Genomic DNA, 27,505 nt, shown 5'->3' with positions numbered 1-27,505 from the left:
TTCCTTACCTTAGAATTACCACCAGGCGTCAGACTGGATCCGGAAAGTTTTTCGTCAAAAGTATCTCTGCGTGTCGGAAGGTGGCGTTAGTCAGCTCTGCGTTCGTTGTTGGCGTTGTCGCCGGAATGACGTCGCGGTAGCTACTTGGACGCTGCCCTCGCACGCTGACGTCAGTTCTTTCCTTTTCCGCGCCAGCCAGCGCAGACAAGGAGAGAGCGGTACCTTCAGTCATTTTTTGACAACTTTTTTAGCGACTTTTTGTTGACGTCTTCGACTCCTGGTGCATGTAGGGATACCTGGCTTCAAAGCTTGCGGATCGTGTTCCAGACTGATGTTGGTTACGGATCTGCACCGCATGTCTTTTGCCTGGAGCGCAACCACGACCTTAAGTCGTGCTCCGACTGCCGGTCCATGGATCCGAAGGCTTTGCGGGAGCGATCCCGAAAGCTTCTTGAGCGTCGGCAGTCTGCTCAGCGATGTACAAGGTCCAGGTCGAGAGGGAGGTCGTGGGACCGGTCGCGGAGCCATCACCAATCGCCGAAGTCTTCGCACTCGGGGGTCAGGTAAGTTGAAGCACAAGAAGTCGTCGAAGATGCATCGTCGCTCTTCGACTTCTCGTCGGCCGTCCCGACGAGGGATGCGGGTGGTGCCCCTCCTGTGGCTCTGCGTGCAGAGCCCCCAGAGTCGACTCAGAGTTTCTCTCCCTCCCCGGGACCCGGAGGGACTCCCGCCCAGCTTCGTACGCTCTACGAGGCGATGTATGTCATCTTTGGGCAGCCCGAACCTGCTGGCGCGCCTTCGGCCCCGCAGACTCGGTTGGGGGCCTAGGCCTTCTCCACCAACGGCTCCGACCTCGGGGCCGCAGGCCCCCCTTTGGATCCAGGCCTAGATCCAGATAGGCGCTGGTTGACCTAATTGCGCCTCTTCCCCCGACACCGCTTCCGCATACGACGCCGGCGGCCCACCAGCCTGCGTCAACCCCGGCCTCCATCCTGATGTGGACCTGGATCCCGACCAGTGTCGGGCGACGCCGGATCCGGTGCCAAGAGGGGTTTTGTGCCCCTGTTCACTCCTGGGGTCCCTTTTCGACCAGATTGGCACCCAGAGGAAGAGGAGGAGGACTGGGAGGTATCAGGTGACCCTCTGACTGAACAGTTGGATAGTGAACAGGACTGGAGAGAGGACCTGGGGGATGCCAGTGGTCTGGACACCTCCCCTGACGTTGGCCTGTTGTCTCCTCCAACCGTGGCTACGGAGGAGGGAGCATCATACGCAGTGGTGTTGCATAGGGCGGCCGAGGCTCTCACCCTCGAACTCCCTACAGTGGCAGTCGGAGCCTCTGCTTTCATTTAATAAGGCCCTTACCAACATCCTTTTGGGCACCTGGTCCAGGCCCAACATGGGGGCTCCCGTGGATAGGATGATTGACCGAGGCCACCGCCTGGCTCCGGGCGACCCCACTTTCCTCTCTGAACACCCCACTCCTGAGAGCTTGGTGGTCAAAGCCTCTACTTCCAAGAGCGCATTCCATAGCGCTGCACCGGAAAGGGAATCCAAGAAGCTGGATCATCTTGGAAAGAAGATTTTCTCTTCTCAGGGCTCAAAAAATCACAAAAAATTGTACTAGTCCTGCAGGACTAGTACCTTAAAAAATGTCCTCGACCTAACTGCAACCTACTTGACCTCCGTCTCTGAAAGCGGAGCAAATGTGACAAGATAACAAGATTTAAAGGCATCTTTATTGCTCATTAACGTTGTGAGCAATAAAAATGCCTTTAAATCTTGTTATCTTGTCACCTTTTCTCCGTTTTCACAGACCGAGGACAAAAGTTGTTTTCTTTTCCTACTTGCCAGAAAGGGTGAGTAGGATCTAAAAACAGGTCGACCTTGTTAAATTTAGCTTGACTGTGCGAGTGGTCGAGTGGAATTTTCAAACCCTGCTTCTGCCAGCTTGGGACTGCGGTCAGTAAACACCGCATGTCTATTGGGCCATTATTCCCACTCTTTGTGGGTCTCGGTTGCACAGGTGCTGCCTCAGAGTCCGGAGGAGGCCCTCACAGTGCTCTCCCAGGCTATTGCCGCTGGGAGGGAGCGGCGAAGTTTACCATTGTAGTGTAGTTCCTATATTCCCAATAGGCTCTGCGCATTGGAATAACATAAACGATAGTTTAGACGTAGGACTGAGGTCGACTAGGTCTCTATTGAATATGTTAGACTTAAATATGAATGCCACCTAGCTCAGAGGCCACTAGAAACTTTCTCGAGTAAACAGGAAGGAGTTAACTTTCCTGAATAGACAAGAAGGGATTAGCTTCTGACAATCGCATTAACATGACAACTTTGCTCCCTCCAGAATAAGGAGTATATCTCCAGAGTCGTGTGAAAACAATAGACCTATTTCACTCAGTCAATCGTGCATGCTTAGTTTCACCAGAGTGCAGAGAAATAGAGACGGGCGTTTTCAATAAAAGTTATTTATTGAGCAGTCCTCTTTCTCGTGCAAGAGAAGAGAATTGCCACAATTGCAATACTTGTTATAAAGTAAAGTGCGTACAGTAAAAGGAGTATTATGAAATAATACTGTAAAAGCATTTATATGGTTTCTGAGCCATATGATACTTTAAATGGATAAAATATATACATACATAAAATCATTGACTAAACGTACTCAACTGGTGCTTCTAAGATACGCCTACCCCGGTGTACCTAACCTAAGCCTAGTACGTGGGAAGGAGTAAGTGAGCTGCAGTTTAAGTTAAGTTAGTTTTTGCCAAGAATCTGAATCAAGAATTCTCTAAGGATTTAATCCGCTCCGTACCTTGGTTATAGAATGAAGGAGGTCTTGTATCTCGTTCTCAGGACTCGATCTCCCAGACACCCGCAAGGGTGACTGGAAACACTGGGGCTGGATTTCTCGGCAGGAGAAAAGACAGCGTCTCTCTCAGTGGGAGGGTCGGCTTCCTTCGGCTCTCGCATCAGCTGGGCTTCGGCAAGTAAATAGCCGTTCTGCTCCAAACCACGTGTGTTTGCTTAAGGCAACGTTGGTATATGTATACCTGGAAGGTGCCGAGTTTGACGTAAGGTTGGACATAAGACGTCACTAAGAACTTACAGTTCTTTCTGGACTCCAGGAGTTCTTGTTCAGATCAAATCAAAACAAAAGCAGGGGGATTTCCCGGGCTGCTTAAGGCTTGGCTTGTTTAAAGAACGCGTTGTGCTTTCTAGGAGTCTATGGGAGTAGCCTTGCCGTATTTGGACTGCATTGGCTATGACTAAATATGGATATGATTCTTATGCCTTTATAAGGATATGTTTTGTTATAACCACATAAGGGCATGAATCGGGGAATATCTAAATAGGGTCCTAGATACGTTTACAACACCCACTCCACATATTATGTCAATCCACCCCAAAATACATAAATTGCATTTGAAATGGTATATGGTATATACACGAAAATGAGTATTTGTACTGTACGGTTTTCAAGCAGTGGTATCATTCAGATAATGCATACATAAATATTGGCTGAATGAATTGTGAAAATTACATTTATAAAATGGCTCTTAATACAGAAAAGAAGGTCGAGACCATTTCGTCACATATTTATAAAATACTGTACATGTGCTAGAGGCTGAATCAAAATATTGTCTCTAGAGTTTCAAAATAGAAGTTCTGTTCTCTAAGAATAGTTCTGCTTTAAGCAGAGTACCGTGTGCCAGAAAAAAGGTAAATATTTTGGAAATGGAAAAATATTTTCGTTTTCAGGGGAAAAAATAGTTCCAATTGTTTTCAGTATTCTTGTTTATAAAAACTGAAAGCCGAATTCAGAGTTCAGGGAACGCTGTGTGCTCGTTGTTTAGGTTTCGCCCTGGCGGTAGCACTGCGCAGCAGTGCTCGCGTAGGGCGAAATCTAATGTTATCTCAGTAGTGGGGACTTGAAACCGCCCCTTCTTCCATTGGCTAGCTCCATAAATGGAGGCTAGCCATTGGAAGACATGGTTATCCATCACTCTTTCCCCGTCAGAACACGAATCGTGGGCGTTTCTGACTCCCACACCCACCCTCTCGCCGTCCCATTGTCCGTGCCTTCTCGAAGTTCTCCCTCCCGCCCGCCCACTGTCCGTGCCTCCTCCCTCCCGCCCACTGTCCGTGGCCTTTTATTTATTTTTTTCCTACGTTTTTCGTGGTCGGGAGAGCCAATGTGGTTGGCTCTCCCGACTGACCCTTGCTCCAGCTTGTTTTAGGACTTTTGCCCTGCCGCACAGCACTCCGACAAGGACGCAAGGGGGAGAGATAATAAATGTCCCGGAGCCCCGTACCTCCTCGAGGCAGAACACGTACTACTACGGCGGGGTCTCATTACTTTGCTACTTGGAAGCAGGCCATGTTCCTGGGCCCCGACGGCGTGCCCTCTCTGAGACTGTGTAACTGCAGACCAGAGTCCAGTGGAAAAACCCACTCCGGATGCTTTTAGGCAGGACTTTCAAGTATTATGCGCTTTCAGCCATTATTGGCTGGCTGAGCTCAGACCTATTTTCGTCCCACAAGTCCAAGTGATGGAGTTCGCTGCTTCCATGGCACTCAAGAAGGATACAGAGGACCGGAGACGGGAGGCAGCCTGGAGTTGTGCTGCCTGCCCTTTGCCCGGTTATCTCTGCTCTCATCATGTCAGCTAAGCTCCTGGTTGCTTTCTTCTTACTGTCAGTACTCAAAGCCTGGTAGGTGTTTCCTAAACCTTTGGGCGCTGCGCGCTCCTCTCGCTGCTTGCTTTCTGGTTTTACCGCAAGTGCAGGCTGTGAAATTAACGAAACCAATGCACACATTCAGGGGGATTACATTTAAAAGTGAGTCTTTAGACGTATTAATTGTCATTCAATGTTCCCTCTATGGAAAGGGATGCATTGTGCACGTGCCAAGCCATCTTCAGGGTGCCTGGCTATTCCGGCTGTTGTTTGTCGTATTTACCACTGTGGAACCCTGTGTGACCCTGTTGTGCGAGAACGGTCGGCACTTTCCCAAAACCCACCTCAAGAGTATTTGGGAAACCAAGTTCACTCGCTGCTTGTCTTTTCACACGTTTGGATGCCCCTTGACACACATAGCGCCAAGACGCCCTTCTCTGTGGAACCAGGGAGACGCCGCTTAAGCGGGCGCGTGCCCATCCAGCCGCTACAGTTTGTTTCTCAGAACAGGGGTGACCGAATGAGTGAGGCGGTGAAGGGGGACTGGTGGCCGCCTTGAGAGTTGGAGCGCCTTGAGCCAGTGTGATGGTGGAGTCTCTGCCAGTCCTTATGGATGTACCACAGCTGGCATTGGGAGGTAGACGTGACGTCATCGCTACCCTTCAAGTCGTTATAGCGGCACAGGCAGCTCTGTGTAGTACACTGTCATCATTAACACGGTTCTACCAGAAACAGTATGTTTCGCAGAAACAGTATGGCCCCATCAAAGTCCCTCTGCGGCTGCCTGGTTACAGGAGGTTTTCAAATGCGTTTCGATTGGCACTGAAGAGCCACCCCAATACCCCCCCCTCTGTCGCTTCTACATGGCTCTTCTTGGCCAGCGACAGAGGCGACATCATTAGTGCATCAGTGTCACGAAGCGGGGGGCACGTGTGATGGGCCCTCTGTACCCCACTTATTGATATATTTTACTACCCATGCATAGGACAGGTGCTTTGGAGTAGCAAGGGTTCCTTGAGTCCCAGGGCAAAAGAGGTACATTTTCCCCCTGCCTCCTGGTTGAGTAGTGTCGACCTCTCACACTTCTGGGTGACAGTGACCACATACCTGTTCCACTACGCTCATGGTTGAGGTGGAATAAACATGCGTGCACTCATTAGAGCACCCAGTGTGTCACGAGCCCTAGTGCTAGAGAGGAAATGCACCCCCCCCACCACACTAAGGCACTGGGCCTCGGTGCCACTGCACCTGCTGCACCAATGGATCGCGGCGACGAACAGCTCTATGTTCATACTGTCTTGTACTATGGAAGGAACATCTGCGCCGAGAGGGATGGAGCGCATCGGGTGTGTGAACACGTTGTTTACAGTGACAGCGGTCACGTTGTGCTAGTGACAGCACTGCCCCACCCCCCACCGTCCTTTAGAGGGAAGGTGACACACAGCTTCTATCTGGGCACAGTGCAACTTTTCCGACAGCCTCCCATGTCACCGCTGCAACAGGTGTCACAGGCACGGACGCACCTGTATCTTCGGTACCCTTCCCTGCCCCTTCGTGCACCGGCCTTTACAACTTTGACACGCATATATATCTGAACCCTTTCCCCTCACACAGGGTCGTGTTGCTAATTAAGTGTTGATAAATATGCACAAATTGACGCGAGAACCATTTACCATAAGGGCAACCAACATCAGAGTGACCCGCAAGAAAACAACACACATGCAGCAAGACACTGAGCCCGTGTTCCGCTTTATTGGTCGAGGATCACACATGGCGGAAAGGCATTTGAAAATGAGTAGGGGAACCACATCAATCAAGCTGAGTGTGGCCATTAAATCAAATGTTTAGGGACGTAGCTGTCATAAGCACAGCAGGTACTGGCATTTATGGCCGCCTGTAGCTAGCTTTTTGCTGACCCCCTCTTGGCACATGCCATCTCACAGACCAGTGACTGGGAGAAGCTAGGAGAGCTTAAACGCAGTCGTATGATAAAGGAGTATTTAAACAACAACGCGGCACCTAAAGGATTATTGGTTACTAACGCCCCCAGAATCTTCCTTGACGATGCAGTCTTTCGAAAAGAATGGGACTGGCGAATACTAATTATTAAGAGAGCATTACGCCTTTCGGAAGCAATCCTAATAGAAATACAGACTACAGAAGCACAATTTAAAGCAACCATCACTGGTTATAAGAAACGATTGGACGAGCTCAACAAAGAACAGAATGAGTTCAAAGAAAATCTCGCCCATTCTGGACCTCAAAAGATGGTCCTATGCTAAGGTTTACCCTTACTCTGTTCCAGAATATACACCACCATCTGGCAGAGGGTACAATTCTAACTCCTCTGTGGACTCCAATACGAGCGCCTCAAGCACGGACAGTACGGGCAAAAGAGGAAGAGGCAGGGGCCGTGTGAGAGGGCGTGGGCAACCACAACAATACCAATTTCCTCCCCAAGGTTGGCAAACCCCATACCCCCACCAGGGGTTGGGACCTTACCATCAAAACCCCTTCCAATTGCCTTTCCCCCCAATGATGGGATGGAATCCGCATTTTGCCCCACAACCTCAGTTTAACCAACAAGCATACCCGCCACCTTTTCTAAACAAAGGCAGACGGGGCAGAGGGAGACAAAAGGACAACACCCAAGTCCACTGGGAACAACCGGATGCAGTCGGGGATCATACCCGGAGCAAGTCAGTGGACCAGAGGCCAGGTCCCAGCAGTGCGAAACCCTAGTCACTAATCTCTCCTCCAATAATCTAAGCGCTGCAGAGACTGATGTACTGGAAAAAGGGTTGGGTTTCATACCAACCCCATGCCTGGACCGGTTTAAACTGCAGTGCGAACTAATCCAGTTCTTCAGGAAACTACGATTAAAGAGTTTTTATGAAAATAAAGAGAAAGATACTAATGATGTGACTATTAATGACACTGATTTCAAACTTAAATCCACCTTCACTCCCCCATCACATACAGTCTCACCGGACATTCTTGCTTTTGAGCAGGCTGTTTTCCAAGAAGGGGAATCATTACCTGACCCAGTCCCTTTTAAAAATCTGACAACGGGAGAATTTCAGGCGATTCAAACTTTGAAGTCCAATCGAGGAATAATTATAAAGAGTGCAGACAAAGGAGGAGGTGTGGTAGTCCAGAATAAGGTAGACTATGATTCTGAATGTGAATGCCTTCTGAGCAATACTACCAATTATGTCCCTTTACGGGCAGACCCAACAAATGATCTAAAGGACGAGATTTGCGAATTAATATCGACTGCTGAGAGAGATGGATTGATTTCCAAAAAAGAGGCGGATTTCCTCTTGACATCTGAAGGGAAAATACCATACTTTTACATACTACCCAAAACCCACAAAAAGGTTTTACCCCCTCCAGGACGTCCCATCATCTCAGGGATAGGTTCCCTACTGGAACCTATATCAAAATACTGCGATTTCTTCCTTAGACCTTTAATTCAATCTACGAGCACCTACCTTAAAGACACAAAGAGTCTCCTATCCCTACTGAGAACGATTACAATGCCCGAAGACCCATGCTTCCTTGTCAGGATGGACATAGAAAGCTTGTACACCAGTATCCCACAGGACGACACTATCGAGGTGCTGAAAGATGCTCTGGACAGAGCACAGTGGGACTTCAGTGTAACTCGTTCGTTTGTTGTGGACTATGCCACTTTGGCCTTAAAACGCAATTATTTTGAATACGAGGGTAAGATCTTCCTCCAGGCAACAGGCACCTTGATGGGCTGCACATTTGCCCCTTCGGTGGCAGGCCTTTATGTGTTAAATTTCGAATGCAATCACATACTGAACCCGTCGAATCCATACACAGCCATTATCATCTTGTGGCAGCGCTATATAGATGATGTGCTGATGATCTGGAAAGGCGAGGAGAGCTTATTGACACATTTTTTTACCTGGGTCAACACATGCGATAGCCACCTCAAATTTACACGTGAATACGCAGAGGATCAAATCACCTTCCTGGATGTTACAATCACCCGGAAGGATGATAAATTAGAGACAAAAACCTTTTACAAGCCAACTGCAAAAAACAACTTACTACACTTCTCGAGTTATCATCCGAGGTCCCTACGGGAAAATCTCCCGTATGGGCAGTATCTTCGGATACGACGTAATTGTAGTAGTTTGTCTGACTATAAACAACAAGCAGTTGACTTGACCAAGAAGTTGACACAGAGAGGTTATCCTAGAGGTATCATTGATAAAAGTCAAAAAAGAGCTAGAAACCAACAGCGCGACATACTTTTGGATGATTACCCTAAGCCTGGTAACAAAGAGATCCCCCTGACGTGCGTGACTACGTACAATCCTCTTTCCAATGCAGTCAGTAAATGTATTGCAAAGAACTGGAGAATACTAGGCAGCCATCAAAACAAATGGGAGAAACCCCTGTTTTCTTATAAGAGAGCTACAAGCCTTAAGGACCACCTAGTACATACACGCCCTAGGTCCCTGGCAGCAACCAAACGTGAAACTAGTGTCCATAACGCCTGGGGCCTTCCGTCAGTTACGGGACATTTCCCATGCGGAAATTGTAATATTTGCCATCTTACAACCGCCACGAAAATATTGAATTTGACTGATGGCACCCGATCGGAACAGCGCAGTCATACAAACTGCAATACCACCAATGTTGTTTATTTAATAACATGTCGATGTAAGCTTTAGAATGTGGGTATGACCACACGACGCATTAAGACAAGGATATGCGAACATCGTAGCAATATCCGTTGCCACAGAGCCACAACCAAGCGGACGGCTCACTGCCTGGAGAAGAACCATACTCCCAATGATCTAAGCTGGACAATTCTTGAACATCTAGAATCATGCTCTGAGACAGCGTTGTTCGAAAAAGAGCAACGCTGGATTTATCGTTTAGCCACAAATAAAAATGGGCTTAACGATGAGATCCCCTGGGGCACTATTAGGCGTTGCTGACCAGGGCATATAGCCCATGAATCATGAAAACAACCCTTGCTGATAGCTCTTACTGATTGCGTTCTCGATGTAGTTTCACGCCTTTATCCACTCATTTTAACTTTTCTGATTACTGTTAATGAATGAGTAACTTCTGGTTGGCACACCCATATTTATGGTCTCTCGCTCAGGATTGTAGGAAATATGAGAACGTTGTTTTGCCAACTCGACTCCACTCAATACGATCCTACTGTGACTTATGCCATTATGCTTCCGATATCCATTCAATCCAAAATCGCCTAATGAATTCCTTTTAAAATCTGAAGCTGATTGTTGTCCACTCCTGAAATTATTTGATACGTTTATTGGCCAGCTCTTTATAAAATCGAGTATTCCCTGAGCCACTTTACATTTCAAGTCTTTTTCTGAGTGCCAAACATCACTCGAACACTAACTTCGTTTTTTATTGAACTGCAGTTTTGAACCCTGCATTGGTAATACCAATTCTTGTACTTGCCCTTTAAAAAATAGCCCGACCTTGGCTACGTACGATCACGTTGTTCACGTGATCGGGACGCTGGAGGTGGGACTATAAACTATGTTCATGGAGGGCGCCTTCATTTTTGGGCGGACAAGGACCACGAACGTAGGTACCGAGTGGGGAGTCGCAGTTACTGAAGTAAGTGACGAGACAAGCATAGATTGAGAGAAGCGGTGCTCTAATGGGAACATTTACCGCATGAGGGTTAAACGTTATTCTCTCCTGCCTCTTTTTAAGATCGGGACTGCGTGAAGGTTTCCCGCTCTGTCTCGACCCATGGAGAGAGTAATGTTCTCTTGAAATGTAAGTCCACGGTCCTATTTTACCATACCACTGAATCCTCAAGGTTTTTTTTCCTGGCATTCTACTAATATATCAATAAGGATTTGTTTTGATACGATTTACTATTGCTACTTCGATTTTAATTAACACAGTTGGCTAAATAGCTGCTGTGTCAAGCAGGCAATTACTGCTATCTCCTACCTATGTTCATTGAGTGCTGTGAATTTAGCGACTTTTATGACTCAAGGTAGAGATAAGATCTAAGACAGGGCTCACTGCTTACTTTCTGTCTACTCTGTTACATGACAGAGACATGTTTTTCCAAGGTATAAATAATAGAAATAGAGGTATCTTGAATATCTGTTAAAATTTAACAGGTTACATCACTGACTATTTCTTGATCATTGAAGATAAGTGTTATTTTATGCCTTGTCTGTGTTCTGTTTTTTCTACAGGTTTTTTCAGCTCCTGTGAATTACAGTGAGCTACCACGGGTACTAACCGTGAGTAAATACATAATATTTGGAATTTTTTTACATTGTGAGCCTCTTGGGAGGGTGCGCCTTAGCGTGCGCATACCACCGGAGGACTATCCTTTATCTTCTTAGGTCCTGACGAATGCTGAGCTAAAGTTGCAAAATTGAACAGCAGAAACATGTTGACCACTTGTTTTATTCATAGGACACAGGTTTCCTAAATAGAACCTAGTTTTGTCCAATCACTCTGTTTTTAAACTATTACATGTTGGCCTTTATTAAAGATTTTTGTATAGGCTTCAACATGTATTTTTAATATTGCACTCACAGTAGTTTTCACACACTTTGTTTGTACACTGTTGCACACATCACCATCCATCTCCGCTGTAATTCAGGCGTTGTAGCACACTGGGGGGGCATTCGGCCACCCCAGCGGGGGACCCAATGATGAAGCATGTCACCAACTAGTGGTGAGTGAGGGTCCTTCTTTAAAAGAGAGATTTTTCTCCTTTGATTCACTGTAGATAAGGCACCAATACCTCCATAATTTACCAATATAAAATCCTTTGTTTCTTACAATATTTATTTAGTTTGCTTAATCACTCCTTAGTTGTTTACTATAACGCCTGTAGCTAAAACCAGAGGTAGGAGGTTAGTTTGTCTTCTTGCGTGGGGACCATGACCAGTGCCCCTCAACTGCATCTAAAATCTTCACCTTGAGTCGAAGTAAACGTGGTAGTTTATTAAAGTGAATTCTTCTGTACTACTCGTTCCATCCTTAGATGCACGACCTGGCAGTGCCGAGGCATTGCAAAGACGAAACTGTTGCATTGTAAATGCTTGTTTTTAAAAGGTATTCTCGTTGTTAGGAGAGAACATCAAATCAGACAGGCTTGCGAAAAATTGGTCTACAACAGTTGGTGAAAGTTCGACCAAGTTCGAAAAAGCTGAAATAGTGCATATGTGAGAATCATTGCTATCATCGATGTCCGGATCAGCAATGCTCACTGAAGGTTGTACCTGTGTGGTGCTGCTTTCATCTCGTACTTCACCGCCACCTAATCGTAATGGTGAAGTCTCAACGAATGCCGTCATCAGAATAGGTAGCCGCTGGGGACAACACGTTGCATGAGCCGTTACCGAACCAAGCAAAGTATCGATATCCATAGGTACTGCTGATGGTAGTGTAAGACAGACGTCCAACACGCATTCTTCTCCACATAGCAGACATCGAAGCACAGGTAATATGCAATCTAGCCAGATTGGTCTGAATGAAAGAAACCAGGTAGTACTCAGATCTCTTAGCCGGGCAAAGCCGAGGACTTTAGTGATCCATTCTCGGTATCGTATAGCCACGATCGTTTCTTCCATTGTAGCCTGAGTTTTGTCTGTGGCTTGATTTGCCATATCGGAGCAGAAGTAACAAAAATAAAATTCCTGCTACGAGTCCCAAAAGAAGAGGCAGTCCGCCAAATACAGAATGCACAAAATTCAGGAAGATGCCCAGAACTGTTTCAAAGGGTGCTAACAGTCCCGATAAAATGGTCTTAAATACATGTGCGATGCCACTGGTATCAGACATGTTTAAAATTTGACCTAACATTTCTACGAAATGCACGGGGCAATTTGTCGATAATAGGGAATGTATCTCTGCTGCTGTCCTTGCAACTTGCAGATCATACGTTTCTTTGGACGAGGTTAAAGGCACAGATGTCTGTAAAAGAATACACTTCATTCTGCTTAAAGTATCAATTCGAATAGAAGAGATATTCAGAGAAGGCCTTATTGCTGCCTCCATGTCTGGTTTGCTGTTTGGATACAATACTTACATACAGCAAATGACCCTGGAAGTAACGCTCACGAGATAGGCTAATCGTGGCACCATGCCACAACAGCTGCGGTCATTTATTACAACATAGCTGCTGTTGGAAAGCTGTCTGAAAAAAAGGCTCTATCTGTGTTGCAGGAGTGCCATGCAGGTGACATGAAAGGTTATTTGACGAACCTTCGCAGGCTCCATGCAAGTTAATACCTTGACACAGAAGTGTACCGCTTAGTGAATTTTTACAGTTGTTACCACTAAGAAATACCTCTTTTTTTTCCCTTCAATATAACATCTATGTGTATAAGGTAGTTTCCAGGTTGACTTGATGTATCCTTTACCCAACCTTTCATACAGGCCTGCTGGTATATTTTTTGGGCAATATTGAAACTGGAAAGTTGTTATCGGAATTGTAATTGTACCATGTATTATCCATTCAATGACAGGTCTCTCTGACATTGTCAATGGTAATCTCTCAAGTTTTTCAATGCTCAGAATCGTATAGTCTGCTCATTTTTGTGCCAAACTGATTTGCTTATCAGTAAGGTTAACGATAGAAAATAATGACGTTTTGTTGATTAGACGCCATGGCACGTGACCTGAACGCAGATTTTGTAACGTCCAGCCTAGCTGTACAATAGAACGTAATTGGGACTGGCCATGTTGTAACATCAGCAAGTCCTGCTCTATTATATCAATAGCAGATGATACAATGCTGTCCAGTGAATACATTCTGGAGGACAGTGTCGTTAACCCATTGTCCACTACAGACAGTAATTTTTCCAAATTAATACAATCAATTGCTCATATTTTTTCTGCGGTTTCAATTTGCATTACTTTCCAAGCCTCGTTGTAAGCTGCTACAGATGTATAAAACGTTTTTGACGCTGTTTGCGAGGTCCCAATTTGAAATCTCGCAAGTCCGCACCTTCTTTAAGTAAAGTTAAGTGTTGCTTAATTTCCTGCAGTGTAGATTTCTGTAGCCATTCGAGGCATTGTTTTCCTACACTGTATTTTGTAACTATCCCTGGATGTTGTCTCTGGGAATATCTTGGGTCTGACCTGGTCTGTTTGAACCCCTGTGTTTTGTTCAGGAATCTATCTTGACAGTTATTAGTGTCTGTGGGCCAGATCAACCATTTTTTCCAATCAGGATTTGTTATATTTTGGTGTAAAATATGGGATACGTCTATCTCTCAATCTGTAGTGCTATTACTATCAGGTATGGGCTTTGGAATAGACAGTTTGTTTAAGTCTTTTATCTTGGCTAGGCCAAGACAGTTTGTTTGTTGAATGGTGTCATTCAGGAATATTATCTGTTCTGGGATCATGCAGGCTCTAAATAATGATTCTAGACCTTGTACCTGCCAATCTTTTGTACCCCAAATGGTTTTTGTCTCAATGTTGTTTTTCCAAAATTCAAAACCAAATGTAGACATTTTTTCATAACATTTTTCAGAATAAATCAATTTAGTATTTGTCAACATGTTTTTCATTCCGGTCTTATTTAACATTTTGTAATAAAACGTTTCTGGATCTGTGTTGTTAAACCCTGAGAAGTATGGGAATTTCTCATAAAATGTTTTCGAGCTGCCTTTTGGCGGTGTTGGACAATGTTCCCATTGATTATAAGTAAAAACATTTCTAGGATTAGAAGATTTATGCAAATAGTGATGACCATAATGATTATAACAATACATTTCTTCATAATGTGATGAACCCTGCAAATAATCATGTTCTTTACATTTTGCTGACATTTCTAAATCTGACATCATATTATTAATATTTTGAAAGTCTCAATCATCAGAGAAAGTACGTGGTGATACAAAGTCACTTAATGAAACCTTGAACTGATGTGGATATTTCAAGAGTTCAATCGGGCCATAGATTTCGTAATCCGTTTTGTCCCATGCTACACCCCCAGGTATAGGATTGGCTGTGATGTACACTGATGACAGTTGTCTTTTTTCAATGTGAGAAGATCTGTGAGGCTTTAGGGCCAAGTTGATGTTCTGACTTGCTGTGTCCATTGTACTATATTTTCCATCAATAAATCTACCCAAACATAAAATCATGATGTGCCAAAGTAGAAGGAAAAGTACACCTAACACAATCCATAATTCATTCCATGGTGAAATCAGATATGTTTTTTTGAGTTGATGAAATAGTTCAGTCAATTTTTCTTTCAAAGTTTTTGTTGCTGGCGTTTCTTCATGGTCACTTGGATCATCCGAAAAGTCATCGAAATTGATGAAGTAGCCAGATGCAGTTTTCATTAATCTTTGGATATGTATGTTCAGAGGCTACATCATTGTAGACTGGTGTTTCTTGACGAACTGTTGCAATTTGGGTTTCAAGAGGCACAAGTTCCATGGCTTTGTTGCCTAGTCCTTTTTAGGTTTCGCCTGGCGTAGCACTGCGCAGCAGTTCTCGCGCAGGCGAAATCTTATGTTAGAACAGTACGGGGCTTTGTCCCGCCTCTCTCTTCCATTAGCTGGCTCCATAAATGGAGGCTAGCCAGTGGAAGAGAGATCTGTCAGTCATTGCCCGAGCAGATTCGTGGGCGTTCCGGCGATTTTTACTCATCCCGCCCCTTTTAGAACGTCATGCGGCGGTGGGCGGTGGTTTATTTATTTTTTTCTTCAAGGTTTGTTTTGGCCATTTTGAAAGTGTCGTTTGCAATACTGCCATGTTTTGTTTCACCTTCAGTACAGTGGGAAGTGCACGATTACAAAGGCCTCGCCGAGTGACTGCCTCTCATTCTTCTACTGAAACCACTCGAACTCCGGCCCAGGGCGCTGCACTTTATCATCCTGCGGTTTATTGGGCCAGCTCTTTACGAGCTGCCATTCTCGCTTTCATTGAGGCGGCGTAACTTCTCTCTCTCTATCTCTCTCTATCTCTCTCTATCTCTCTCTATCTCTCTCTATCTCTCTCTATCTCTCTCTATCTCTCTATCTCTCTAGAGAGAAGGCGGGAACAAAGGACAGCGCAGCACTGGCACAGACGCGCAAGTGTTATCTGTACTCGGCGGCCAAGTCATAATGACTTCTCACGTGCACTGTATACCAGCCAAGGCTCCTTACCCCGCACCGCCTGAAAGGACGAGATAGCATTCAGTGCATGGCGCACCGGGAGGATTGACGGAATGTGCTGCGCACACAGAGACAGGCTAGGGCGCCTCTTGGGAAGCACGGCATTCCTGGGCATGCCCCCTGATCACCCTGTAGTGAGGGCGCGCTTTGCAAGGGGTCATTCTAGTGCGCAGACAGGAGCCAATACGCTATTTCGCCACTTTGGGGTCACTTCTGGGGTGGAGGCATAGGGGCTACGAGTAACCAGCTCCCACCTGTGACCTCCCTTTCTTTTGGCAGGTGTAGCGAGGAGCACAAGTATCCCCCCTCATCCCTTAATTCTTCATCTGTTGTGTCAGTCGCTCCCCAGGACATATGTAGTTCACATATGTATGTGCCCCAACGTTACAGTGGGATCATGACAGTCAAGTTGGAGTTGTAGAAACAATATTTTAACGTGGGTTCTCTAGGTCGGGCATTGTTGTTTTGTGGTATTTCTCGAGGGGCACGGGGTACACAGCTCCTGGTAGGCAAGGGGGTCCCCACAGACGAGCAAAGGAATCCCTAGTGCGTTGTGGTGCACAGATACCCTGTAACACACGTTGTTCGCGTGTTCTTACTTATCTGGGGGAAGGGCGCTTCTTAACCCATATCACGAGCTTACGTGGTGGGATCCTGTGTGTGAGCCTTCCAGGTGAAGGCGGCAGATTGTGTTAGGAGACGTTACATGTAGTACTTGATTCACTTGCAAATACTACGGTTTTGTGGCGGGGGCTTAAAGTTGGTGTTCAGAAGTCGTGATTGGTATTTTCAGGGTAGCGTATTCGGCGTTTTTATTTTATTTTTACCCCTTCACCCTTTCTCTATGCGCCTTGATTATGTTCTCTTCCCGAAGGAGCCATTTTAAGCCATGTACTCTGCTCACCTGACAACAAAAGCCGCCAGCAAAGCGCCTTCCAAACCTTGCGGATTTGAGCCGAAACCCCTCCCAAAAACAATCCATCCTACTGTTTGCTGTTAACGATGAACTTGTATAAATCCCTAATTCGATCAAACTAATTGAAGCTTATTTTACTTGTTTTGAATCTTAGGAGTTGTCCCAAAAAATAAAACAAAATATCCTAAAACCCAATTGAATATTTTCCAATCCTCCTTCAGTGGTAAAGACGGCTCCTGGGGGCCCGTGCTCCCCGGGGGTTCTGAGCCGCTGTGGCTGGGAGCTGCAGTGGCAGCCAACATGGCCTCCTCCCTCGCTCTCTGCCTCTCTCCCTCTGTGTGGCTCCCCCCTCGGCTCCCTGTTTATATAGAGCCATTGCAGCTTTCTAATATAGACTCTGCAGGATGGGAAGGTGCTTTCCAGGCCTACGTCACCGCCTCTCCATTTATACAGCCGGGCCAAGGCTTTAAATAGGGAGACGGGCTTTGGCTGCCAGCAAGGGAGGTGCTGCTGCGGAGGGAGGGTAGAGAAAATGATCTGCGGTGCTGGGAGGGAGCGAGGCAGGGGAATCGCTTATATATGTGTTGTAAAAGTGCGAGGATGACTACAAATGGAGGAAGGAAGCAGGGACTCTAATTTTGAGCGATTTGTTGTGTTTGAGGCAGGCTCGGCGAATGATCTGCTTCGAATACATTTCAATCTATTCGATTTGTGTGGTATTGCTGAGTTAGTGGGGTAGTTTGAGTGAGGGCAGGTCCATGAAATGAGCCCCTGGCTGGTGATGGCGACAAGAAGAAAGGCTTTTTTGTAATAGTGGAAATCTTGTGTCACAGCGTGTGCTGCTGGAAAATGTATCCGTGAATAGAATACCTCTGTCGGCCGATATTCATGGGCCTCTACCACAAATATGACTGTACCACCTCTTGGTGATAGTCCATTTTCTTTAAGTTTAAGAGTTATAGTTCTTCTTACGTTTACCGGAATGATTATAACATTCGGGTCATCATTTTGGAGACTTGTGTCATCCGCTAAAGGTTGACCTGCTATTCTAGCTCTCTCTCTTTCATCCTCACTTTCCCCCATTTTTCTGACAGAGTTTTTTGTTTGCAGAGCAAGTTTGAAGGAAACAAAGATTAGGTGCCCAATATTTTGGAGCACTGTATCCTTCAACGTTGACTAAACCAAAAACTAATACATAGGATTCTCATCCTACTAAGTTCCGGCGGATATTAACCTTTCACCCACTCCAGATGTCTATTGGAGTTTTTACGGGAAAAAGGGGTCTGTGTGAAAAGCACGACTGAGTTACTCTAGTATCTAGCGTTAGATTATTGCCTTACCAAACGTTGGGCGCCATGTAGTGTAGTTCCTATATTCCCAATAGGCTCTGCGCATTGGAATAACATAAACGATAGTTTAGACGTAGGACTGAGGTCGACTAGGCCTCTATTGAATATGTTAAACTTAATTATGAATGTCAGCTAGCTCAGAGGTCACTAGAAACTTTCTCGAGTAAACAGGAAGGAGTTAACTTTCCTGAATAGACAAGAAGGGATTAGCTTCTGACAACCGCATTAACATGACAACTTTGTTCCCTTCAGAATAAGGAGTATATCTCCAGAGTCGTGTGAAAACAATAGACATCTATTTCACTCAGTCAATCGTGCATGCTTAGTTTCACCAGAGTGCAGAGAAATAGAGAGACGGGCGTTTTCAATAAAAGTTATTTATTGAGCATTCCTCTTTCTCGTGCAAGAGAAGTGAATTGCCACAATTGCAATACTTGTTATAAAGTAAAGTGCGTACAGTAAAAGGAGTATTATGAAATAATACTGTAAAAGCATTTATATGGTTTCTGAGCCATATGATACTTTAAATGGATAAAATATATACATACATAAAATCATTGACGAAACGTACTCAACTGGTGCTTCTAAGATACGCCTACCCCGGTGTACCTAACCTAAGCCTAGTACGTGGGAACGAGTAAGTGAGCTGCAGTTTAAGTTAAGTTAGTTTTTGCCAAGAATCTGAATCAAGAATTCTCTGAGGATTTAATCCGCTCCGTACCTTGGTTATAGAATGAAGGAGGTCTTGTATCTCGTTCTCAGGACTCGATCTCCCAGACACCCGCAGGGGTGACTGGAATCACTGGGGCTGGATTTCTCGGCAGGAGAAAAGACAGCGTCTCTCTCAGTGCGTCAATGGGAGGGTCGGCTTCCTTCGGCTCTCGCATCAGCTGGGCTTCGGGCAAGTAGATAGCCATTCTGCTCCAAACCACCGTGTGTTTGCTTAAGGCAACGTTGGTATATTTATACCTGGAAGGTGCCGAGTTTGACGTAAGGTTGGACATAAGACGTCACCAAGAACTTACAGTTCTTTCTGGACTCCAGGAGTTCTTGTTCAAATCAAAACAAAAGCAGGGGGATTTCCCGGGCTGCTGGGGGCTTGGTTTGTTTAAAGAACGCGTTGTGCTTTCTAGGAGTCTATGGGAGTAGCCTTGCCGTATTTGGACTGCATTGGCTATGACTAAATATGGATATGATTCTTATGCCTTTATAAGGATATGCTTTGTTATAAACACATAAGGGCATGAATCGGGGAATATCTAAATAGGGTCCTAGATACGTTTACAACACCATCAGTTGTGGGCTGGATACGGCTGACTCTCTGGGTAGGACGATTTCCACGTCAGTAGCTCTTCGACGCTACGCCTTAATGAGATTGACTGGCTTTTCTGGGGATGTCCAGAATACCCTCATGGACATGCCCTTTGATGGCCGTCGCCTTTTCGGCGACAAAGCAGACACCGCTTTAGAGCGTTTCAAGTATTCACGTGCTACGGATAAATCATTCGGCCTCTCCAGCTGCCCTGCGCAGTCTGCTTTTCGCCCCTTTCGTGGCTACAGAAGGGGTGCCTCGCTATGTCCCGCCCAGAGCCACAGTCCACAGCAAGTTACACAACTTTCGCGCGGCTGGGGGCGCAGGCCAAGAAAAACAAAACAAGTACATAAGGGAAAACAAGATCTAAAACCCTTCCCCCCCCCTCCCTCTCATCCCCCCCAGTCCCTCCCTCCTCCCAACCCCCAAAGTAGTGAACTGGCATGGTGACAGGGGAAGAGAGCTCCCCTCCCATGGGAAACCAAATTAAAATAAGCTGAACGCCTCAGACCAATCTACGCCCTGATCAACAATAATCGGATGGAGATAAAAGTCTCTGCTAGAGATAAACTGACTGCTCGTTAAAACATATGAGCAGTTTGGAACAAGCTGTTGCTTTAACCATTTCTCAGGTGTTATTTGTGTGTAGTATGGTGTTATAAACCTAAGCGTATATACTCCGAGAAGGAGTCATCTGCCAAATAAACGGCATTGTATGAAAATATATATTGTATTAGGCATGCCGTAGGAAAGACAAAGCTTACTTGATTAGATGCACTATAATGGACTAACCGTGGACTACAGTGGACTAACAGCATGGACTAACCGCATGACTGAGCACAAATGGAGCCATGTCATCACATTAACGGGCCATCTCTAACCTCTTTTGTCACTTGTATCCTAGCTGGGAGTATGTGTCCGAAGGTAATGGACTCCAAGTATTCTTCAAAACTTGCATTTTCAAAACGGTAACAGAACTTAACTGGAATGTTAAAATAAGTCTAGACTTAATTAAACATTGCCAATTTAATTGAGTTATTGTGAAAATGAGGGGGTCCCAATTTTTTCCACTGGGGGGCGTGGCGTTAAAAAGTTTGAAGACCGCTAACGTAAGGGATTCCCATTTCAGCAGTGGTTTTATACACACGTGTTTTTGCATTTTCATGTGGTTGTGATTTAACGAACCATTTAGTCTTACTTTATAGATGTTTTACTTTTTACTTCCATACCATTCATGTCGGTTTTCTGGTTATTGTTTCAAAGATACATTGATCTTTTTTTGGCACACTGTTTCCACAGCCAGTTTCTATAGTGACTCCGTGGTTTGTCTCTAGCAAATAATGTGTTACGAAGGTAAGTAACTTGTTCCATAGGCTGAGGCTCAATCCAATAAATTCCTACATCGAGCACCCACAGGCTTGCAGAGGATGGGCTCAGTCCTGGAGGCGCGATTAAAGCTGAGGGATCAGACTTTAAACACCTTGTGTGGGATTGGACGAGCTGGCTGTACACTGGGATGCGGTTCTTACTTGGATAGACTCGATGATGGAGAATCCTGTGTCCCAAACACTGCTTATGCCTCTACTGGGGTACATAAAGGATAGCCTGGCTGGTGCCTGCCGCCTGCCAGCAATACTACTACTCCTTGCACAGAGAAGTGTGGCAATGCATTGGGGAAGGCGTACGAGCCCTAAACTTGATGATTGACTGAAGAATGCAGCATTCTACCAAGAAAGGCTGAACGACTTCTGGGCATTGATGCTGGCGAAATCTCTCCCTAAAGATATTTGGAGCACGCTCGGCTCCTATCTAACACTCCAAGCAGGCAAATCTGCTCCCTCTCCGACATCAAAATGCAACTATATCAATTTATACAATCTGATAAGATCATGCCCTGTCTGTACTGGAATGCAGATGTAAAGTTTGCATTTCATGCGTCTACTAAATGTGATGCAGGACTTCCATGTATTCAGGGATTTATTTTCCTTTATTTACTGTATTTACTCCCGTCCCCTGTTTTCTGTTATGTTAATACAAAAGCAAAAACTGAGGAAAAAGAATCATCCAACAGAATCATTGCAGCTCTCCATTTAGATTCTGATGTCTATATTGAAATGACACTAATTGAAGGTTTTGACACACTCTCAGGAAGTGACATCTGCCTTCAGCCCTGGGAGGTCCCCCCCCCCCCACTAAGGTCAGTGGAAGATTTGGTGTAATTATCAGTTTGATCATTTGTGGTGCTTTACCTGTGATGCTCATCTTCCTTAAGCTTCGCAGTGCACCGAATGAGTTAGACTGGCCAAAGGCAAACTATCGCAGAATATGCATTGAGGCACACAGCACAATATTGCTTTTCACAATTCTTGAAGGGCTAGAGGTGCCTGTCAGTCTATTAGATCTGCTCCAGGGGCGACATAGGTGTGCTGAAAGATTTCACTCAACCACATAGGAATGGCTGACTCAGAACTGCACCTCAGCGATAGCGCACTATCATAGTCGGGCGTGTCTAGAAAGCGTTGTGGTCACAGGGTCGCAACACAAATTATCTCGCAGGTAATGTTCAGTTACTCTACAAGACTATTTTTGCACCCAAACTGCCTAGTGTTCCAAAGCTCTGTGTTTGCTTTTTTAATGGTTAATGGGCGATGGGGAAAGGAGTGGTGAGTTACCAAGTACAGACTGTTCAACTAGCTTATCCCTAAGCTCTGAGGCGACGCCTGAAAGTGCTGGTGGAGGGGTCAAAGAGACAGACATTGCTTAAAGTACTATTCCCAACTGGTTGTTCACTGTCCCTTCATTATGAGTCCAACATGTCCCCGCTTGACATCTGATGGTCTGGGCCTGTCACAGGATCCATACTGTTCCCCGTTGTTTGGCTACTCGGAAAAGGGTTTCCCTTTCATTCAGTAGGTGAACCCACCTTTAGCTTCCTGGTGTCTGTGAAGCCTCTATGGCTCCAGCAGCTCTGGCTGCTGTACCTCATGCCACAAAGTGTGGCAACATAGTTCACCATCGCTGGATCCCGTTGGGTAGCAGCAAGATCCCAGTTTTACAGTGCCAGTAGGTTTTTCGTCTGAGACTGCTACATTTGTACAGATTCCCAGGCAGAGGGCCGCAGTGGACCTGCCCTCCAGTGTCCATAATTACTGGCCCAAGCCCTTTGTGTTAAATGCAGGAGACTGTTTCCCCGGTAGTCACTGAATCCTTGCAGCTGCACAGCCTCAAGCCTCCCTGAAACAGGCTACACAAAGATGGGCACTGAGGCACATCCACAGCACCCAAGCCTCAGCAAGTGGCACAAGAGTGATTGGGTGTTATCATTGTAGCAGAGACTGGTATTTTTCTCCTCCGGGGAACCCACTTTTGAGACTGTTATTAGTTAATATTCGATAGGTTTATCATACGGTGTAGACTGTTGAGTCTTTGGACAGTAGTTGCAGTAGGATATTTTCAGGCATCCAGAGGGACAAGTCATCTTTTTTCCACCTGGTTCTTGACCACTCTTCTGCCTTCAGGGTTTTTTACAACAAGGTGATGGATGAAATTCTTGAATTAATCTAAACCACTGGCAGTTGATTGGGATGAATCCTAATCTGTAGTTTTTTGTCCACTGTTCCATCTCAGTTTGGACCCAGCTATGTACAAATCAGTTTTGACATGGCTCCAATGATTACAGTCCAGCCCGAACAGCCACGCCAGGTCCTCCTTGAACCGGAATACACGTAACCTAGGACCGGTTTCACCCTTACTATGCACTGTTAAGCCAGGTTTAGCTTACTTCCAGTGCCACAGTTGGCACAGGACCCACTCCTGGGCGTACCCGCCCCATTTCGGGGGTCCACTGCAACAACAAGGTGATGGATAGATGGAATGTTTGAATTTATCTCCGCCACTGGCATTGACTCCGGGTCGCATCTCAATCCATAGTTTTTTGCCCGCAATGTCACCTCCGTTTGGATCCAGCCATAGGCAAATCAGTCTTGACCCTGATCCAGGGGGAACACTCCAGTCTGAACTGCCAAGGCAGGTCCTCCCTGGACCGGAATACAGGCAACCTAGGACTGGTTTCACCCGTATGTGCTCTTCATCCAGGTATAGCTTGATTCAAGTGCCCACAGTGAGCCCCAGACCCACGTAATTGCCAGTGGCTGAGATTAATCCAAATCATTCCATCCATCACTTTTTTGTATACTTCCGTGTGTCGCCCTAAGTGGGACGGGTATGCCTAGACGTGCCCTAGGCTGTTTACAGCCTGTGACAGAGACAATAGTTTCCTATTATATAAGAGTTCCTAAATGTTCTATTTTTTTAAGTAGGGGTGTTTTGATTCATATTAACTTGAACAGATTTGGCTGTATTTTTAGAAACTGATATTCCCCTCAGGTGTGCATCAAGCAGTATTTGTCTTTGTAGTAATTAAAAACGATTACACTTCTACACACTGATGAGCTTTTAAATGGAGAATCGACGGGCATGGTTATTTATATCCTGTTTAACTTACTTGTAATATTATGAGTTTTCTTAATGCAATTGGGTCCAATTTCTGTATTTAAAAAGAAGAGGTAAAATAGTTTACATTTGTGGAATTACTGAACATTTGTACAGTAGGAATTACGCCACTGCATTTCCAGTGGGAACTCCTGAACTCCTAGGCATAGTGCTAAAGGGAGCACACCACTTTGTAACTGCATCATAAAGTAACATACTAATGTTGCTTCACAACAAAGTCCTTTTTTCACGCTAGAGATTGACCAGATGTTTTCATCATGCTGGCTGCATCTGGTTCAATGTCCCTTAGTCCTCAGTTTGTTGTGAGAAAAAATAAGGCATCTGGTCTCATGGAAAATGAGTCCCTTTCCTGAACAGTCTCCTGCCTTTGTGAGAATGAATTAAATAACATGTTAACATTCTAATGTTTTTTTGTTTTTGTTTTCAACTTCTTTTATTGAAAGTATGCACATTACATACATGGTGTTACAAAGTAATTCACTCATTTTAAACCAACCATATGAACATGTGGCATTAAACATTACGGCAAGACCTACAATCTGATCAATCAAGTAAATAATATGTTTGTTTTAGTGGTTTGACAAGAGTGTTACAGCACATTTAATTTATTCATCAGAGACCGGTATTTTGCCAGTGCCTTGTGAATGAAGATACTGCACTAGTGGCACCCTAATGTCCTTGGGTTGACATATGGCGGGCAGTTCTTCTGCGTAGCGCGCCAGAGTCTCATGACAGGTCACCAGGTCCTTCAACCAATTTGCAGTCGTGGGGCACACATGGCTCTCCCCACACATAGCATTTCTTTTCAAAATCATCATTAGTAGATCTAACCCAACAGCCCCACTGAATTCTCCCATTAACTCTGCTGTTGCTCATGCCATTAATCATATCAATTCAACTTGATCTTATTCAACTCATTGTAACACTTACTACCATGCTCTCTGCCATTTGCCAAAACCTAGGCATTGCCATAGTAAGGCTCTCTGCCATTTGCCAAAACCTAGGCATTGCCATAGTAAGGTCTGGAGTGCTCATAATTCACTTGAAATTTACATGGAGGTAAGTAAACTTGTTCTCACATCTTAGGGAATCATTCTGCATACATGCAAACATCCTAACATAAAATGAAGGCTAATTTGTGGTCAATATTTAAAATAAATAAATTCCATATTTGTTTTGTAGGAATCAGCAAAGGTTTCAGAATTAAATCCTAATGCTAAAGCATGGGGAAATCATATGTTGCACTTGGAAGCAAGTGGAGCTGTAGATAGTAATGTGAGCAAAAGCTGGGAAGAGTTACCCGATCATCCCCCAGACACCTGCAGAGAAGGTATGAACAACTAATTTGCAATGCTTAAGACAAATTGTTACAAATATTATAATCCGCTTTAATTCGCCTTAATTGCTTATTTATTGGAACAGTTTAATGAAGAAAAATGTTGAAATGCACAAACATTCAAATTGTTTGTTTGGTTTTTTAAATGTTCTAGTGCTCATACAATGCCATTTGGGCTCTCTTAATTTACCCTTAACTGTGAACTCTTATTGTCGCCCTCGTAGTGTTTGTCTTCACAAGGGCAACTGGCAGCACATGTGTATGTCCCCAGAAAGTCAAGGAGTTTTTACTAAGAATACATTGAGCTTAATCATCTCACTGAACAATGCGTTTAACAATACTTCTGTTTTGGGCCACGTTAATGCTGCCTACTGAAATGGGACAACTAGTTATATTTGTGAAACTATAGAGCTCCCAATCCCCCTCATTCATGCACCACCTTGAGCCTACAAAAGACAGCTCTGGGTCCCTCTTTTAAAGACTTATTGTAGTCAAACCTCATTGTGTTCTAAATATTGAGGGCTGTAAATGCATGATTTAAAACACATGTAAGCTAATTAATGGTAATAGCTATTCTGCCTTTGGTCACTAATGCTGCGCTCAATAGAATTGGCACGTTATTCCTGCAAAACTGGCACCTTGGTTTCCAATTCTCAGCAAAGCACTTAGCTTTGATGGCCCAGTATCAAATGGCCTCCGTGTTGGACTCTGTTTGCATAGGTAAACCTTCCATGTGTCCGATATGAAGGGATATATCTGAAAAATTGGTGCAAAGCTCAGATAATATTTCAGACGAAAACACTTAAAGCATCTATGGCCTTGGGCTCCACACATACAAGAACATATACACTATGTATAAGGAGACCATGCATGTAAATTTCTATGTCGGCTATAAATACTTGTTGAATCCCTTATAAGCATTCTGGTCAAGTTCTCCACCACTAAATTGTTGGGCGCAGTGGACACCCCTTGCCTGTTGCCCTCTGAATGCCCTATGTCATTGAATCCGCACATAATGGTATCACCCTGCTTCCTACCAGTGTCTTTTACCCCGACCTTTTCTTCGTTTAAGAATTAGCTGAAGTGAATGCATATCTGTCTTTAACTTGGGATTGCCTAGGTCATGAGTTTGGTAACATTGCTGAGTGTGAACTGTGACTTAATCCCCCCACTGCAACAATTGAGGAGGGTGACTGAGGTAAACTGTTTTCTTTTAGGAATTCCTTAGTTTACTGTTGGTTGAAACCCTTATTTCAGCGCACCTCCTTCAATAAAATGTCTGATGTATCCAAAACTTACTAAACAACAATATTTTAACTTGAAAGCAAAAGAGCTTCAGTATCCACACCAGGTATACTAAAAATATAATTTGTGTTATTTTTCTTACAAAATATTTAAGAATATCTGTTACCACATCGTTAACCTCTTGTAAAGTTTGCAAATAAAGGAAAAAAATGTTTATCCTGTGGTTGATTAGGATTTCGACACCACTTGTGGCTGACTTAGGAGTGAGCAAAATTGCTTTGTACTTGGTCCCACTGAAAGTGTTTTTCCCCTTCTTACTTAAATACTTTTAAGGAAAAGGAAGAATGACAGCAGTTTGGACTTTGAAGGCTGTGACTGACTGTGTCTTAATGAGGTGTGAAAATAATTTTGGGTGTTTTTTTCCTTGTCTGTGAAGAACTAAAACTCCCAAGTAGGCCAATATTGAAAATAGATTCAAGATGTGTGTGTTTTGAGGTTGATGCTGCTGGGTACCCTCAGTCACTGGATATCCAAGTAGGTTAGTACCGAGAAATTCTTCTATTATACTTGGTAGATGGTGGGGGAGAGTAAATAGTGAAGACACAAGCCAGTGCAAGAAGGTCCTTCCAGTTCTAACTGTTTAACGGAATCTCTTACAATTAGGCGATACATTATTCTGTTAGACTCTTCTCGCCCTCCAGACACAATCACAATGTTTTTAACAAATATACTCCTGACTTCTGTCAGCATCTACAGCTCTGCTAGGGCTTTCGCAAAGGTCTACCATTTTCCACCCTCTTGGACTCCTCTTACTCCTTTCAAGGGCAGGATCTTTCAGCAGGGCTGTAGACCACAAAGCAAGCCCCAGATCTGGCATGCAAGTTGAAGAGTCTGCAACTGGCAACTGTTAAACAGGCCCCAGAATGGGTGATTCAAGCTGAAGGGATAGACAAGCTCACAGTATTCCCCAGCACCT

At 44.8% G+C, this 27,505-nt stretch overlaps 1 protein-coding gene across 4 annotated transcripts in view; it reads left to right on the top strand.

The window, feature by feature from the left end:
• Positions 1-27,505, top strand: part of LARP4B (La ribonucleoprotein 4B) — a 639,242-nt gene that overhangs the window by 141,690 nt on the left and 470,047 nt on the right. For all 4 annotated transcript variants that reach the window (XM_078663295.1, XM_078663296.1, XM_078663294.1 and 1 more), the window contains one exon: positions 25,131-25,278. In XM_078663295.1, coding sequence (XP_078519421.1) covers positions 25,131-25,278 — 148 coding nt within the window. The remainder of the gene's footprint in view (positions 1-25,130; positions 25,279-27,505) is intronic.

This window comes from Lissotriton helveticus, chromosome 10 (genome assembly GCF_964261635.1).
Source record: "Lissotriton helveticus chromosome 10, aLisHel1.1, whole genome shotgun sequence".
NCBI lineage: Eukaryota > Metazoa > Chordata > Amphibia > Caudata > Salamandridae > Lissotriton > Lissotriton helveticus.
Note: the sequence above shows the minus strand (reverse complement) of the source record. Positions and strands in the feature narration are given on the sequence as shown.